The sequence below is a fragment of the Caretta caretta genome, chromosome 10 (genome assembly GCF_965140235.1).
Source record: "Caretta caretta isolate rCarCar2 chromosome 10, rCarCar1.hap1, whole genome shotgun sequence".
NCBI classification, from domain to species: Eukaryota; Metazoa; Chordata; order Testudines; family Cheloniidae; genus Caretta; species Caretta caretta.
In genome coordinates, this window is record NC_134215.1 from 158,747 (window position 1) to 176,626 (window position 17,880).

Below are 17,880 nucleotides of genomic sequence, written 5' to 3' on the forward strand. Positions count from 1 at the left end.
ACATGATGGCATCTATCACATTGGTACATGTGCAGATGAACGAGCCTGTGATAGTGTGGCTGATGTGATTAGGCCCTATGATGGTGTCCCCTGAATAGATATGTGGGCACAGTTGGCAACGGGCTTTGTTGCAAGGACAGGTTCCTGGGTTAGTGGTTGTGTGGTGTGGTGTGCGATTGTTGGTGAGTATTTGCTTCAGGTTGGGGGGCTGTCTGTAAGCAAGGACTGGCCTGTCTCACAGGATCTGTGAGAGTGATGGGTCGTCCTTCAGGATAGGTTGTAGATCCTTGATGATACGTTGGAGAGGTTTTAGTTGGGGGCTGAAGGTGATGGCTAGTGGCGTTCTGTTATTTTCTTTGTTGGGCCTGTCCTGTAGTAGGTGACTTCTGGGTACTCTTCTGGATCTGTCAATCTGGAGCCCTGGAACCCCGACCTGGGGTATTCTATCTGCTACCCAAGATCCATAAACGTTGAAATCCTGGACACCGCATCATCTCAGGCATTGGCACCCTGACAGCAGGATTGTCTGGCTATGCAGACTCCCTTCCCCCCCACCCCCCACTGTTCCTCAGATGTTCTTGTCAACTGCTGGAAATGACCCACCTTGATTATCACTACAAAAGGTTCCCCCAACTCTCCTGCTGGTAATAGCTCATCTTAAGTGATCACTCTCGTTACAGTGTGTATGGTAACATCCATTGTTTCATGTTCTCTGTGTATATAAATCTCCCCACTGTATTTTCCACTGAATGCATCTGATGAAGTGAGCTGTAGCTCATGAAAGCTTATGCTCAAATAAATTTGTTAGTTTCTAAGGTGCCACAAGTACTCCTTTTCTTAATGGTTATTATGAGACTGTTCAAGGTGAATGCTCCTCAGAAAAAACAAGCTGATAAAAGAAGTGTTTGTTAATCAAAGCTGCTCTATATGCAACATTTCTATATTATCAACCAAGCTGAAAAAAATGAAATTATACTAAATGCTAACTTTTAGTAATAATGAAAGCACTGTACTCTAAATCATAAATTTTACTGGAGTTGACAGGTGTTTTTTTTTTTAAACTTAAAAGCAACTGTTTTCAGCATTCTGATCATACACAAGGCAATTTAGACATTACACTTTCCATACAGTTTAGTACACATACTGTGAAACACAGACATGACCACTAAAGCTTAGCACACTAACTGCTACAGAAAGGGATGTGTCACCTCTAAGATTTCATATTCTAATAACTCACACAATATTATAACAAACATTTCAAAAAGAATTTTTCCTCTGAGCTGAAAGTAAGCAAAAGAAATTCCAGTCTAAAGTGCAATTTAAATTTAAAAAAAAAGAAGTGTTTGAAGACAACAGCTTATAAACTGGTTTCAGAGTAACAGCCGTGCTAGCCTGTATCCGCAAAAAGAAAAGGAGTACTTCTGGCACCTTAGAGACTAACAAATTTATTTAAGCATAAGCTTTTGTGAGCTACAGCTTGAAAGCTTATGCTCAAATAAATTTGTTAGTCTCTAAGGTGCCACAAGTACTCCTTTAGCTTATAAACTATTCATCTTCAACTGTAACTACAGCATTACTAGCCTTCTGCTTCAAGAAGAGTTTACAACTGCTCAAAGCAAATATCAATTTAAACATGTTACAAAACAGTTCATATTTTAGGCAGAAGTGTAAAGCAAGGAGATGGTGCTTCCATTGAGCTCTGCGGTCAGGAATATTATTGCTCTATATACATGTTCACAGAGATGTTAATGCTGTACTAAATGGGAAGACTCAAAATTTCCCATTTCACGTGCACTACTATTCTTAAGTTTTTCCACATAATTTCTCAACCAGTCAATAACATGGCAGTTTGTTGCAAATTAAAATGTGCTTGTATTTTCTTAAATTGTTCTGCTGCTTATTTTTGCACTCTAATAACTTAAAACATGTTAGACTTTGATCAGGCTGCATCTTTAATATGCCTGAAGAAATCTGATGTAGAAAGAACAGTAGGCACCTAGTTAGTGTCACGTGAACTATCATCTGCCTTTCCACTAAGTCTATTAAAAAGTGAAAAGTTTCTGATATAAACATGTTTCAGAGTAACAGCCGTGTTAGTCTGTATTCGCAAAATTTATTTGAGCATGAGCTTTCGTGAGCTATAGCTCACTTCATCCGATGAAGTGAGCTGTAGCTCACGCTCAAATAAATTGGTTAGTCTCTAAGGTGCCACAAGTCCTCCTTTTCTTTTTGATATAAACATGGATACAGCTGCAGCTCTACATAAAAAAAATCTGTCAATTTTTGTATTACACATTTAAATGTGCGTTTGCTTGAATATATATTATACAGATATAAAAAAAAACTCTTTAGATCTTCTAATGGACATTGAAAAAACAGAAGTATTTTATTAAAAACTATTTTCCACAGACGATGCCAAAAACTAGGCACCTAAATTCATACTATGCCTAAATATAGATTTTACGTGTCTAAAGTTAGGCATCTAAATCTGAAAAAAAGTGTTGACTTAACTGTGTAAGTTACAGCTACATGCACATTTCAATATTGCATTGAAATACTGAGGTCCTTATTACATTCATTTTGATGTACAATCAACTTGGTTTCTCTATTTTAAAAAAGGAGAAAATTAAATGCAAAATTTTACATTAGACACTGTTGAAATATTAAAAACTTAAAAAACTCAGAAAATTCAACCTTATAACATAAGAACGGCCATACCATTTCAGACCAATGGTCCAACTATCTCAGTATCCTGTCTCCGACAGCACCCAGTGCCAGATGCTTCAGAGGGATGAGTAGAACAGGGCAATTTTGAGTGATCCAACCTGTCATCCAGTCCCAGCTTATGGCAGTTGGAAGTTTAGGGAAACCCAGAACATGCGGTTGGGCTCATAGCCATTGACGGACCTATCCTCCATGAACTTATAAAAATCCTTTTTTGAAGCCAGATATACTTTTTGTCTTCACAACATCGCATGGTAATTACAGCTGTGACAGCAATCACAACAGGATTACAACATATATAAATATGTAAAAATTTTATACCACTTATTGTATCACAATTTATATTGGGTATAATCATTTAGATACGCAAAAGTTAATTTGCTTCTCGTGGATCTTCCGATAGCCAATTAACAACTTCTACTGTAAGTTACTATTATTAAAGAAGTTAGTCAAAATCTCTTGCAGTAATTACCTAACTTTGTATTTAATAACATCATAAATGATGTAGGCGTTTCACAGGAAACACACAGAACATATGACCATGCCCAAATTGTTTACAATCCAACATGCAGAGCCAATATATATAGGATTTGTGACTCTGGCCCAAAGAGCTGACAATTAAATGCCCTTAGGACACAGTCCTGTAATCAGATCTTGCAGATGGACTCTTGTGGGGCCCCAGTAAAGTCAGTGATGCTCTTAAATCTTTAAATACTTAAATCTGATTGTAAACATGCATCTAATTTTAAGACTACTCATACACACATCAACAGGATCTGACTATCTGACCAACTTGATCAGTGAAAATAAAACTGACACCAGGAAGTGAAGGACATGGATTAAAAGATATACAAGTACAAGGTTTGCTTAAACTATGCAATGTTACATCCTGATTGTTCAATTTTTTTTTAAACTGCGAGAAAACTTTTTCTATGTTTACTGAAACTATTCAAACACAAGCACTACTTAGACTACTTCATATATCATTAAATTAGATCACTGCATATCAAAACGGGACACAGCAATATCAAAAGCTGTTTTTTTAAATCAAATCAGAGATTATACTGTGCACATAACATTTTTTTTAAAATGAACAGCATATTTTCATAAATATAACATAAAATGAAACACAAACCATGTAGGATTTTACAAATTACATCAATGACAGCAGATACTTTGACCTTATTTTCAATATACACTAGTTGTCCATTTCTCCCAAAAACCTTCATTTTTTTTTATACTCCTTCACATATGAAATGTTCTCCCTAAACAGATCGAAAAAGCCACTATACAGTCCTTCAAAACCCTCCTCAAGATCCATTTCTAACATGACACTTACAGTAAACCACTCAGTGATAATATCTTGGCAGGTGGACAGCAGGAGTTACTGATAATGGCTGGAATTTTCTGAAGAGGCCATTGAAGTTAGGCACACAAATCCCACTGAAAGTCAACTGCCATTTCAAGTTTATTTTGATTCAAGACCTGCTAATTGTTGCATATAAGGTATATATAACTACATGTTCCAGTCATTATTACTCTTGTTCTCCTTTGCCCATCCTCTGCATTCATCTATTACATCTTGCCATAATATGGGGCTAATCCTGAAAACACAAGTATGTGAGTAACTTAAATGCAAATTAATTTGCAGGATCAGCCCCTAGACTGCAGTATGGGTCTGTATAGCACCACAGGGCCATAATCTTGACTGGAACCTCTTGACAGTAGTGTAATGCATGTAATAGTACATTTTAATAGATATAAGTGATGACTAACAATTCATTAGATAAGTAAATGAAGTTTTTATTATGGACTGATTGATACATCCCTTCAACTGAATATAAAACTTACTTTTAGGCAAAGGAAAATCAAGAACCAGTTAAAAATGAGAAAAAGCACACACTGAAATGACCAAATAGTTACAAATCTAAAATAGTGTGAACATATTATTGGCAGAAATCATCACACCAAACACTGCAAACAGACAACCAAACTTTACAAAATTAAAACTCATTAATGAATGTATATATAATTTAGAAACTTCGATACATAAATCTCCACAGACATTATTTTACCAAGAATTAGATCCCAGAAAAAAGCCATCACCATCCAGAACTACTATTCCTGTTATTTCTAACAGAAACTTTAATAATTATAAGCATGTTCCTTATACAGTTTACATCTCAAAACTAATTCATATTCCTAAACTTTGCAACACAGGAGGGAAAGATATTACCTGCTGCATTGAAAACACACCTATAATATTTACAGTACATAAATTTTATGGCTAACTACAGCCAGAAAAGTAACTGAACTAACATGAACAGAAAAGCAACTTCTTACATATCAGATGTGCTTTAAAATAATCATTACACAAATACAGTCTTTAGGTCTTAATCCTTCATTAGGATTTGCTAGCACGGATTCCTGTACCCCAAGTGGGACACTGCAAAACTGCAGAAGTCTGCACTAGGTGGCCCTAAACAGAACATATTTATAAAAGAGCATAATTATAAAAGAACAGTAGTGATGTTATGATGTGGGTCTATTATAGACCACCAAATGAGGAAGAGGAAGTGGGTGAGTCATTCTACAAGCAGGTAACAAGATTAGCTAACACACATGTGCTAGGATTAATGGGGGATTTTAACTTCCCTGATATCTGTTGGAAGACCATTACAACAAAACATAATATGTCCTGCAAATTCTTAGCTCGTGTAGGGGACTGAGGAAACAAGTAGGGGTCATCCATTTTGGATCTGGTTTTGACCAACACAGATGAATTAGTTGCGAATGCGAAGATGGTCAGGAACTTGGGAGGAAGTGATCATGATCTGATAGAATTCGAGATCCTATGAAAAGGAGGACATGAGAATAGCAAAACAAGGACAATGGGCTTCAGAAAGGCGGATTTCATCCACTCAAAGAAATAACATGCAAGGTCCCATGGAGAGACTAATTAGGTAGAAAAGGAGTTGAAGAGGGCTGACAGTTCCTAAAAGATGTAATACTAGAGGCTCAGCATCAAACTATTCCAATGCAGACGGAAGATAAGAAGAGCCACAGGAGGCCAATGTGACTGCAGGAGGAGCTTTTTAGCTATCTAAAAACCAAAAGGGAACCATGCAGGAAATAGGTAGGGTGACCAGACGTCCCAATAAATCGGGACTGTCCCAATATTTAGTTGTTTGTCCCGCATACCGATGTACGCCATTTGTCCCAGAGAGAGAGAGAGAGCGCGCGCGCGCCTGTGGCTGTCCCCCGATGGGTCCCAATATTTTGTTCTTGTCATCTGGTCACCCTAGAAATAGGAGGGACATGTCACCAAGGAAGAAGATATGGGAATAGCATGAGCATTTAGTGACAAAAATCAGGAAAGCCAAGGCAAAGAGTTACAGCTGGCAAGGAATGTTAGAGACAACAAGAAAGGGGTCTTCAAATATATCAGAAAAAAGAAAGATCAAGGGCAGTGTGAGTTCACTGCTCAATGAAGAAGGTGAGCTGGTAATGGAAGATGATAGGAAGGCAGAGCTGCTCAATGCCTACTTTGATTCAATCTTCTCACAAAAAACATGTGACCGGACATCTAGCCAAGTTACCACAGACAATAAAGGGAAAGGGATACAGATCGGGATAAATAAAGAACATGTCAGAGATCTTCTGACTAAATTGAATGAATTCAAACCAGTGGGGCCTGATGCTATTCACCCCAAGGTACTGAAAGAATTAGCTGAAGAAATCTCAGTGCCACTGATAATAGTATTTGCTAACTCATGAATGACAGGAGAGGTCCTGGAAGACAGGAGAAGGGCTAACGCAGGGGTCCCCAACGCGGTGCCCGTGGGTGCAATGGCACCCACTGGGGCAGTTGTGTGTGCCCGCAGGACACCGCGCAGCCGAAATGCCGCCGCCAAGTGCGGCCGCTGGAGAACCGCTGGCCGAAATGCCGCCAAGAAGTGTTGCCGTTTCTCGGCGGCATTTTGGCAGCGACACTTCTTTCAACTGCTGCTTCTTGGAGGCATTTCGGCAGCAGGGTGTTTGGTGCCCACCACAGTCTTGTGGGAATAGGAATGTGCTATTCCCACAGAAAGGTTGGGGACCACTGGGCTAACGTAATGCCCCTCTTTAAAAAAAGGGAAAAAGGAGGAGCCGGGGAACTGCAGACCAATCAGCCTGACTTTGATACCTGGGAAGTTACCAGAGCAATGGATAAAACATTCAATTTGCAAATACCTGGAGGATGAAGGGCTAATCAGTAGCAGCCCACATGGATTTACTAAGAACAACTCATGTCAAACCAGCTTAATTTCCTTCTTGACAAGGTAACTGGTTTGGTGGATGTGGGGAATGCAGTGGACATAATATACCTGGACTTCAGCAACACTTCTGACACAGTCCCACATGACAGTCTCATAAGTAAGCTGCGGAAATACAGGCTTGATGGAACTAAGTGGATACATAAATAGTTAAACAACCACAAACAAAGAGTAACTATTAATGGAATTATGGCAGATTGGCAGGAGGTCTCAAGTGGAGTTCCACATAGATCTGTTCTGGGTCCGGTGTTGTTGAACATCTTTATTAATGACCCAGATGTAGAAATAGAGAGTATATTGATCAAATTTGAAGATGACACAAAGCTGGGAGGGGAGGGTTGCCAACACTTTGGAGGATAGATCTAAAATTCAGAGGATTCTTGATAAACTGGAGAACTGGGCTGTAGACAACAAAATGAAATTTAGCAAAGACAAATGTAAGGTGCTACACTTAAGGAAGAAAAATCGAATGCACAAATACAGAATGGGGAATAACTGGCTTGGCAGCAGCACTGCTGTGAAGGATCTGGGAGTTGTGGTGGATCACAACCTCAACATGCATCAGCAATGCAATGCTGTTGCAAAAAAAGCAAATACGTTAGGTTGCATTAACAAAGGCATAGCATGCAAGTCATGGCAGATGATAATACCGCTCTACTCAGTGCTGATTAGGCCTCAGCTGAAGTACTGTGTCCAGCTTAGGTCACCAATGTATAGAAAGAATGTAGAGAAACTGGAAAGGATCCAGAGGCGAGTGACAAAGATTATCAAAGGGATGGAATGCAAGCTATATGACCAAAGGCTGAAGGAACTGGGTATGTTTAGTTTGAAAAAGAGGAGATTAAGTGGGGACATGATAGCAGTCTTCAAATACCTGAAAGGATGCCATAAAAAAAATGGAGAAAAGTTGATCTCTTGCATCATGGAGGGCAGGACGACGGGCAATCGGTTCAAACTACAACATAGCAGATTTAGATTAAATCTTGGGGAAAAAACTTCCTAACTGTAAGAACAGTAGGATAATGAAACAGACTGCCTAGGGAGGTTGTGGAAACTCCTTCATTGGAGGCTTTCAAAAGGAGGTTGGATAGTCCTCTGTCTTGGATGATTTAGAAACAACAAAATCCCACACCTTGGCAAGGGCTTTGCAGCCCTTTCTAAACCTATAATTCTATGATTCTGTGCTCACCAAAAATCTGAGAAATTACTTAAAGTTAGAGGAAAAAGAACGAGGAGTACTTGTGGCACCTTAGAAACTAACAAATATATTTGAGCAAATAAAAGTTAGAGGAAATCTCTCAAAACTAACTCCAGCAAGTTTTACCAGATATCAATTCTCTAACCAAAAGTACATCTCTGTACATAAAGTCACTGATAATATTGCAAATGTCAAATTGACTGGGGGGAAAAAAAAAAAAAAGAACTTACTCATCTCCATCTGGACAGATTCCTGTGGTCTCATCATATTTTGTACAATAAACATCTGGACTGTAGTTAAAAGTCCCATCACGCCTTCGAATGGGTCTACGACGACGTTGATTTAGGAAATGCCAATGAAAACAGGTAAATGGTCTGTGCTGGGTACACTTGTGCTGCAAGAATAGGGGGCACTGCTCTGTCCTAAATTCCTTTAGATACCTAAAAAAATTAAACTGTGTTACAAGTTCATCTTATTGGAGGTACATTTATTACAGGATTAACAAGGAACTTGATAATTCGACATGCGCAGCCCATGAGAGAGTGTACAATTTTATCCTGTGTAAAATTATATTCTCTACATACATTTTACTGTTTAGCTACAAATTAAATGTGACCATTTTTAATTAAAAATGCATTACTACTGAAGTTCACAATGTAATTGCTGTATACTATGTTGCACAACTTAAATAATAATGTTTATATTAGGGCTGTCAAGCGGTTAAAAAAATTAATTGCACTGTTAAAAAATAATAGAATACCATTTATTTAAATACCTTGCAATGCTAGTGACAAAAGTGCCAAGCAAATGCCAGTTCTCACTTTCTGTTGACATTGTAAATAAGAAGAGGGCCGAATCCTAATCCTAAACAAACTGGTTTGTCTTAGTGATTGGCTGAATAAGAAGTAGGACTGAGTGGACTTGTAGGCTCTGAAGTTTTACATTGTTTTGTTTTTGAGTGCAGTTATGTAACAAAAAAAATCTTCATTTGTAAGTTTCACTTTCACAACACAGATTGCACTACAGTACTTGTATGAGATGAATTGAAAAATACTATTTCTTTTGTTTATCTTTCACAGTGCAAATATTTGTAATCAAGAATAATATACACTTTGATTTCAATTACAACACAGAATACAATATATTCTGTAGAAAAACATCCAAAATATTTAATACATTTCAATTGGTATTCTATTGTTTAAAAAAATTAATCATGATTAATTGCATTGTTAAACACTATTAAATTTTTGAGTTAATCGTGTGAGTTAACCGTGATTAATCGACAGCCCTAATTTATATCAAATACTACAGTCAAAAATCATATCTACAGGATTTACAAATTAGATTTCCCTAAGTGACAATCATACAGCAGTTCCAAGCACTTCAAAACAAGTTACTTGAACATGAATTCAGACTCCCTCCTATTAGATAATCCCACTAGAGCTGCTTTTTCAAATAACCACATTTTGTTTTGTATTAGAAATGCCTCTTAACTCCAATAACTCCACACCACAGACTCACATTGCATAGAAGCCTATCCTGGGAACACTAACATGAGAGATGGGGGGCGGATTGCAATTCCCTTCACACTGGTACAGTAGTCTACAGGATGCCCGTGTAGGAGACGGAAGGTGGGTAGAAGTGAACAGGAACAATGCAGGAAATGAAGAAGAGGGAGTTTATCCCAGGGACAAGAAAGAGCAGGGATGATGGAAAAGAACACAAAAGTTACTAGGGAAGGTACCCAATGAAGTGAGCTGTAGCTTACGAAAGCTTATGCTCAAATAAATTGGTTAGTCTCTAAGGTGCCACTAGTCCTCCTTTTCTTTTTAGGGAAGGTACTGGAAGTTTGGAGGATCTTGGTTATTGGAGATTGTTACTGCACAAACTATTGACATCTGGGGGTTATGTGATGCTTTTGGCAGGTTGTATGAAGTTACTTGCAGTTATTTCACTGTTTACCTCGGAAATCCCCAGTAATCTAGAGGCTGGGGGTAATTCAGTTATTGGGGATGTGCTTTGGGGATGTTTATGGGGGGTGTCAGGGTTATCTAGGAGCTTCTGGGATACAGTCACAGACTATGTTTCTTATGTTTGTTTAGGGGTAGTTTAGGTTACTGGGGGTATAAGACTGTCGAGGAACGAAGAGATGGTTATGAAGTCTTTAAGGGTGTCTCAAGGGTTATGAGTGTCTTGGGTGCATGGTGGTGTTTATTTAGGGGATGATAGGAGGCCAGGGGAGCGGTTTAAGGAGGATTAGGAGCTGTTAGGGGCTGTGGAAGCATTGGGGGTGCTGGGGGCGACTTGGAGGGTGGGGAGGCCTGTAGGGCGGTGTTTCAGGAACATTAGAGGGCTGTACGGTGGGTTAGGGGCACCCGGGCACTGTTTCGGGGACGGCGAGGCCGGCGGGCGAGTTAGGGGCTCTCGGGCCGGGTTCCGGGGCCGCCGGGCGAGTTAGGGGCTCTCGGGCCGGGTTCCGGCGCCGGAGAGCAGCAGGCTCTCACAGCCCCTTCCCGGCCGCCGCCCGAGACCCGCTGCCGAAGCAAGAGGCCGCTGGACCCAGGCTGGGTGCGAAAGCAAGCCCGTCACCGGAGGGCCTAGGACGCCGCCCGGCGCTGGGCCAGGGCGAGGGCGGGAAGGGTGGCTCCAGGGCCTGATACCTACGTATAGTGCGTCGGCTGCTCGGTCTGCGGGGACCCACCGGAGCCGCCACCTCGAGAAGCCGCTTTCGAAACCGACGGCATCTTCCTCCGCGGTAGCCACAGCGCAGGCGCCGGCCAGGCCAGGGCCACCTCCCGCCGCCCCGCCCGGCGCGAAGCCACCCTCGTCCCCCGCTGGGCCGGGGGATAAACCCCACCCGGGCGTGCGGGGGAGTCGGGGACGGGAGGAGCTGATCCCACGGCCGACAGCTATTGCGGGAGCTACTCAACTCATGCCTCCCCCGCCGCTAAACTGTTCACAGCGCAGGGGGGCCGCGGCCCAGGGCTGCGTTAACTCTGCAGCTTGGAAACCTCTGGGACGCTGGAAAAAAAGAGGGTTTGTGTGCCTGAGATTGCAGGGGGCCGGGGCCACACCTAGCCGCGCCGCGATGCCGCTCAAGCAATCACTACCGCCTACGCCTCAAGGGTTCCTCGCTCACTGGGATGACCGAGCAGCAGACTCAGGTAAGGCACAGAAATGAAACTCCCTTCACTGTAACGGCACGCTGCTTGAAATGAGGCCTTCCAAAACCGTCTCCATACATTACTCACAACACCTTAGATCCGCCCTACTGCTGCCGGCTTTGCTCCCTGGCCCCTGCCTAGGGACTGAAAGAGTCACGTGCCTTTCCTAGATGTTGGCAAAAGAAGAGGTGGACGGGGGAAGCATTTTGTTTTTAAATGTGATCTTCTTTGACAGCGATACCCTGAAATATGCTTTTCTGTATGTATTTCAGAGTTTTAACCTTTAATGGTGGTTCTGTTGTAATCTTATTATAATACTGTTACTCTTTGAAGACGGTACAGGTTAAATATTCTCCTCCTGGATGCTGCTGCAGTACTAAGTTCCTCCCCCTGGCCCATAACCTCATCCCTAATGCTGATCCTATAACTACAGTCACAGACAGGGTCAAATACTCAGTCCATCTGTCAGTTGTAAGACTTCTTTCCCACAGACTGCCTCAAGGCTTCAACTGAGGATACCCATAAATCCACCACTTGCTAACCATTTAGCAAGAAGGCTCATCTCATTCTGCAGTATTAACCCAATTTTACTATTTGAGAATAAGTTTGTCTGCCCAGGAAGCCACTGGTCTAGTGAATGAGGCATAAACCAAGTACTAAGGGACCAAGATTCTACTTCTGATTCCCAAACTCATAAATGTCACAGCTCTAAGCCTCAGTTTTATCACCTATAAAACAGAAATAATATTTCAGGAGGTCTTGTAAAGCACTCTGATAATATACAAGATTAAGGCAAGGCAGAGAAAGATGTAGAAATAATCTCCTAGGCTTGTAGTTATTCTTGTAAGTTATATGGGAGGTACCAACACCAGTTCGTAGTTAATTTATATTTAAAGGAGCTCAGTGGCTTAGGTATTTTACTACACAGCTAAACACATTAAGAGTATGTTTTAAGATTCTTTTAAATAGCACTGCACTTTTCTACTATGCACAAGTGTACCACATCTTCAGATGTTTGTAACTTCAGCGCTAGCTTCCCACATACTGTATATCACAGTATATGTGTAAAATTTAAGAGTCACCACTTGGAAAGGTAAATAATTCTATGACACTGAGAAGTGGTTTAAACAAAAAAACACATACAGCTGCTGGGTTATACTCAAACTTTATAGGGTCTTATCTACCACCCATCATGAAATTAAAGAGGTATGTATATAAGATTTAGTTTTCAGAGTAACAGCCGTGTTAGTCTGTCTTTGCAAAAAGAAAAGGAGTACTTGTGGCACCTTAGAGACTAACCAATTTATTTGAGCATGAAGTGAGCTGTAGCTCACGAAAGCTCATGCTCAAATAAATTGGTTAGTCTCTAAGGTGCCACATTTATTTGAGCATGAGCTTTCGTGAGCTACAGCTCACTTCATGCTCAAATAAATTGGTTAGTCTCTAAGGTGCCACAAGTACTCCTTTTTTTTTTTTGCAAAGATTTAGTTTGTTCTTCAGTCCAGTCAGCACTGGACTTTTTTAAAAACCACACACATAAGAAGGGGTGATAGGTGGAGAAAAATAAGGGAATTTTGAGGAAGACTAAATGAATTTTGCATTTGATTCTAAAGGCAGTGAAGTTCATGACCACCCTGTCACCTCCTTCAGGACATTCCCTTAAATACCTCATTTGTTTCATTGCTATCAGTCTTTGTTATAACTGTTAAACCAATTTAATTAGGATTCAAAAAACTGGACTTGAGAAATTTACCAGACACCTTCTAGCCATGAGAGATTATGACAGATTAGGGAGGGGGCAACAGCAAGATTCCACAGAAAACATAACTTTGGTTGTTGCTTACAGCTTTACCAAGCTGTAACAACATTAGCCCAACATGATTCCTACCAGTTTCCCTGCAACTACAGGCATTTTAAATAGTAGCTATGAAGTTTACTTTTCTGTTTAGTAAAACTGTGAGCAGAAGCAGACACACTAGAGTAGTTGGGCTGCAGGATCAGGAAAACAGTTTTGCATCCATTATGCATGTGAGTCACAGCTGGAAGACAGTTTTTGCAATCTTAAAAGCTAGAAGATTAATTTTTGTTTTTTAAATGAAAACTTAAATTCTGTAGAAATAGATGGCTTCAACTCCTTCTCTTGCTAGGAAAAGTTTTCTAAAAGCCAGTAGTAAGTAGGATGTATGATTTTAAAACCTGAAAAGTTAGGATTAATTTTGCAATTAAGATTTACCCAGATACTGGTTTGCTCTTCACAATTAAGAGGATTGTTTTTTTGCCTTCATGAATGAACTGTTCAGTTACATCTACTGCAAAAGGATCTTTTCTACTGATGACAGAGAAAGTCCATCTCAACCATAGAGCTATGTTTAGTTCTGTAGTGTAGAAAACAGATTTATTAAACTCTTACTGACAGTGCATTAAAAGAGTTGTATGGAAGTCACTTCCACATGACCTAACACAGTAGTAGAGTACAGAATATGAAGTTAACATTCAGCTTGATCGTAATAATGCATATACATATATAGATATCTTCACCATGCTTTACAAAGTAATTTGTTATCCAAGTGTCATTGTCACCTTTGGCTTAATGTTTTTGTATCCTAACTTTGATATTGTAATACATTCAAAATCTTAAAAGTCAGATGATGGGGGACAGGTTGTCCAAAATGGACAGTATCAGTACAGCCGTGTTCACATATTCAACCTTCTAATTGCACCTATGCACAACTTAAGAGTCCACTTGATTATCTCTGTTGCCATGAGTTATATGAGGATTACCAAGAATTACCACTGATGGCGAGGAATCAGGCTTGCAGAATAAAGACGGTGATGTGTGGGGAAAACAAGAGTTTCCGGGCAAGTCAATGCAGCATCAGATCACCTGGAATACAAGCCGTTTCCTAGGGGGCCTGCTATCACAGCTACCCTCCCGCAGGTGAGCATTTTTCCTGTTGGGATGGTGGCAGCATTTTGTTTTCTGGGGTCTCATCTAACAAGCCTGGCACCTGCTCATGGAAAACGGCTCCCAGTTGCTCGTCGACTTCTGCCTCCTCCCTAAAAACGCACCAGAGCAGCAGCCCTATCCCTAGCAAGCTGACCGGCAGCACTTTCACCCAGGGTCTTCGATAGTCACTTCCCATGGACCTGTCCACAGACCAGACCCGCGGGCTGGCTTTGCTGGTGGAGAAGGGGATGGGCCTAGAGCTCTCAGACTCCGCTACATCCTCGGGCCCCGGTTGCCGACTGAGACGTCGCACTGGACAGAAGGGACCAGAGAGCGGGAGCGGCCTGGAAGGAGAAAAGGAAGGAGAAACGCGACGTAAAGCGAGTCACAGGCCCGTCTCCTCCACGGGCGGGATCCGACCCCCGCCCCAGGAAAGCCCCACACGGAGCAAGCCCGCGCCACCGCTCACCGCCAGCGCCACAGGACCGCGCGGCTCATCCCGTTCCACCACCACGCGTCACGTCCGGCGCAGTGTGACACACTTCCGGTCTACAGAGCGGAACTGGCGCGTCGGCCGAGAGACTAACGCAAGACCCCCAAACCTCCCTACGCCGTGGCGCCTTCCGGTGAAGTGTCGGAATTAGCGACGACTGAGCATGCGCGCGTGTCCGAGCATGCTCCGTAATATCTTCTGAAGCCGCTCTCCTCCGTTGGCTACGTCACTCGGAAGGTCCACGCTGCTGGCGGGGGGGTCGGGACGGCCACGGGCCGTGTGTGCAGGGGCCTCGGAGCGGGCAGAGGGTGCGCGAGCCACGGTTGGAGGGGCAGATACGCCGCCGGGGCAGAGGCGATAACACTTACTGGAGATGGGGTGAGCCGTCCGCAGTGGGGCGGAGGGGCAGGAGGCTCGTGCTCCGAGCTGCGGGGGGCTTTCCGCGCCCTTCCCGGGGGCCTTAGAGGCGCAGTGTACCCAATGCCCGGAACCCAGAGCTATTTAGGCTCCTAATTTTCATTTATTTAAGATCCATGGAAACGATCCTGCTGCACCCCGCCCCCATTCTTCAGCTGGTTTGCTGACTCCTCATTAGCTTCTCTAGGGTGAGCTAGGCTACCCTGTGCTTTAACCTCAGGAGGGTGGACACTGGCGGCAGGGGGAGTGGAGAGGCTCTAGCTTGGGTCCTGTGAAAAACCAGAGATGGTATCGGGCTATATAGTAACCTGCCATAGAATCTGGAATGGACACTGCTGACAAATGGGCATTGGGAATCAAACGCCAGGCACATTCCTGTTATCCATCCCAAGTTATGAGGAGAGGCTGAGGGAGTTGGGATTGTTTAGCCTGCAGAAGAGAAGAATGAGGGGGGATTTGATAGCTGCTTTCAACTACCTGAAAGGGGGTTCCAAAGAGGATGGCTCTAGACTGTTCTCAATGGTAGCAGATGACAGAACGAGGAGTAATGGTCTCAAGCTGCAGTGGGGGAGGTTTAGGTTGGATATTAGGAAAAACTTTTTCACTAAGAGGGTGGTGAAACACTGGAATGCGTTACCTAGGGAGGTGGTAGAATCTCCTTCCTTAGAGGTTTTTAAGGTCAGGCTTGACAAAGCCCTGGCTGGGATGATTTAACTGGGAATTGGTCCTGCTTCGAGCAGGGGGTTGGACTAGATGACCTTCTGGGGTCCCTTCCAACCCTTATATTCTATGATTCTAAGTGATAGCTGTTAGCCTATTGGTGATCTCCTTTTTACACTTTGGCAACACATGCAAACCTTGTTCTACCTATAAGGTCTTACTGAATTGAGTATGGAAGGAGCTAAGTATTTTTTCCTCTCAGGCTTTTACCCCATTAATGTGTTTGTTTATATTGTAGTAGTGATGAATTTACTCATTGCATAAGGGTTTCTGGTAAATGTGTGTCACTGATACTACCTTCTTTCTCTGGTCTCTCTACAGCTGGGCAGAATTGGCATAGACTAAGATAAGATGTTTCCAAAAGCACCAAGGTCTCTGCGTAATCCTTGAAGGCTCCTTATGCGTTTCCTGAGCATGCTACCCAGTATGGGGGTTTCTTTGCATGTTCCTTGATGAAGAGCTCATTGGACAGAACTGCTGGTCCAGTATTGCCACAGTTGATTCCAGCTGTACGTTCAGCACAAACCAAAGTGAGGCTTGCAGTCTGATGGCTTCACAGTGCTGTTTGTATACAACCTGACATGAAAGTCTGGATCCGATTAAAATATCTCTCTTGCCTCCTTCCATTGGGTTTCAAACAGAGCAAGCTTATTTATTCTCAAGGCATGCTGACAAGCTTATCTTTTTACCCAGGTTTACGGAGACTGGGAGTGAGATAAGCATGTATCTTGGAACATGGTTTGAGAGTAGCGCCAGGGCTAGGTGTGTGTTTTTAGGGAGTTCTCTGCGTTTATAATAAAACATGCTTTTCCATCAGAGGAGAGGATGTGAGAACAAACAGCCTATCACAGATGTGCAGTCACATTGCTTAATGCACTACTCCAAAGCACTCAAATGCTGCCATGGTTAGCTGGGTATAAAAACTTACATATATTCCATATATCTTTAAAATTATATTAAGGGTGCCCATTTAGATAGAGAATAGGTTATGGGGTGTTTTCTGGCTTGTATATACAAATAATGATGGAAATCTGGTTCATGCAAATGTGTACTTTGATTAAATAGTCTTGAGCAGAAAACTGTCATGTGAGATGTGGCTGACACTAGTTCCAGGTATATAATTTGAACTAGGTACATGATTAGTGCCTGGTAAATTCATTATCTTCCTGGAAAGTAGATGCCTCAAGCATATTATCCAGCAATGCACATGCACTACGAGCTCATGACTTGCTCCTATTAATACCAATACAGCAAAATCCATAGGGCTGGGGTCCTTATTGTCCTGGGCCTTGTACAAAGATGCAGTAAAAGACAGGCAAGGCCCCCAAAGAGTTTACAACTAATTCAAGATGCATGCCTCTCCCATCTCCTTCTTACAACAGTAATGGTGGAGGATTTCAAGAGTAATAGAAATGCATAATAGACTATGCATAATTGGCACGTTTCAATTAGTCACCTCCTCCCGTGAGTATATTAGCATTAGGTCACTGATAAAATTCTACTAGAATTCTTAGAGGGGGTCAACGAATGTGGACAAGGGTGATCCAGTGGATACAGCATATGGGGACTCTTGCAAAGCCTTTTAAAGATCCCTCACCAAAGGCTCTTAAACAAAGCAAGCAGTCATGGGATAAGAAGGAAAGTCTTGTCATGGATCAGTAACTGCTTAAAACACAGGAAACAAAGGGTAGGAATGGTCCATTTTCAGAATAGAGAGAGGTAAATAGTGGTGTCTCCCAGGGGCCTGTACTGGGACCAGTGCTGTTCAACATATTCATAAATGATGTGGAAAATGTGGTAAACAGTGAGATGGCAAAATCTGCAGACAATACAAAATTACTAAAGACAGTTAACACCCAGGCAGACTGCAAAGAGCTACAAAAGGATCTCTCAAAACTGGG

General features: G+C 42.1%; 1 protein-coding gene and 2 long non-coding RNA genes across 4 annotated transcripts in view; 1 reads left to right on the forward strand and 2 right to left on the reverse strand.

Moving 5' to 3' along the window:
- The window catches only part of UNKL (unk like zinc finger), a 150,218-nt gene extending 139,196 nt beyond the window's left edge, over positions 1–11,022 (reverse strand). For both annotated transcript variants that reach the window (XM_075133340.1, XM_048867910.2), the window contains exons 1-2: positions 10,903–11,022; positions 8,469–8,678 (exon numbers count right to left, since the gene is read on the reverse strand). In XM_075133340.1, the coding sequence (XP_074989441.1) occupies positions 8,469–8,678; positions 10,903–10,982 (290 nt within the window). In that variant the 5' untranslated portion in view covers positions 10,983–11,022. The remainder of the gene's footprint in view (positions 1–8,468; positions 8,679–10,902) is intronic.
- On the reverse strand, positions 4,507–7,995 carry LOC142073513 (uncharacterized). The gene is made up of 2 exons (XR_012670403.1): positions 7,915–7,995; positions 4,507–6,025 (listed from the first exon to the last, which is right to left on the reverse strand). It is a non-coding gene; the product is annotated as an uncharacterized LOC142073513 (long non-coding RNA).
- Positions 11,023–11,262: 240 nt separating the features above from the next.
- On the forward strand, positions 11,263–16,603 carry LOC125644261 (uncharacterized). Its single transcript, XR_012670402.1, has 2 exons — positions 11,263–11,402; positions 16,301–16,603. It is a non-coding gene; the product is annotated as an uncharacterized LOC125644261 (long non-coding RNA).
- The last annotated feature ends 1,277 nt before the right edge of the window (positions 16,604–17,880 follow it).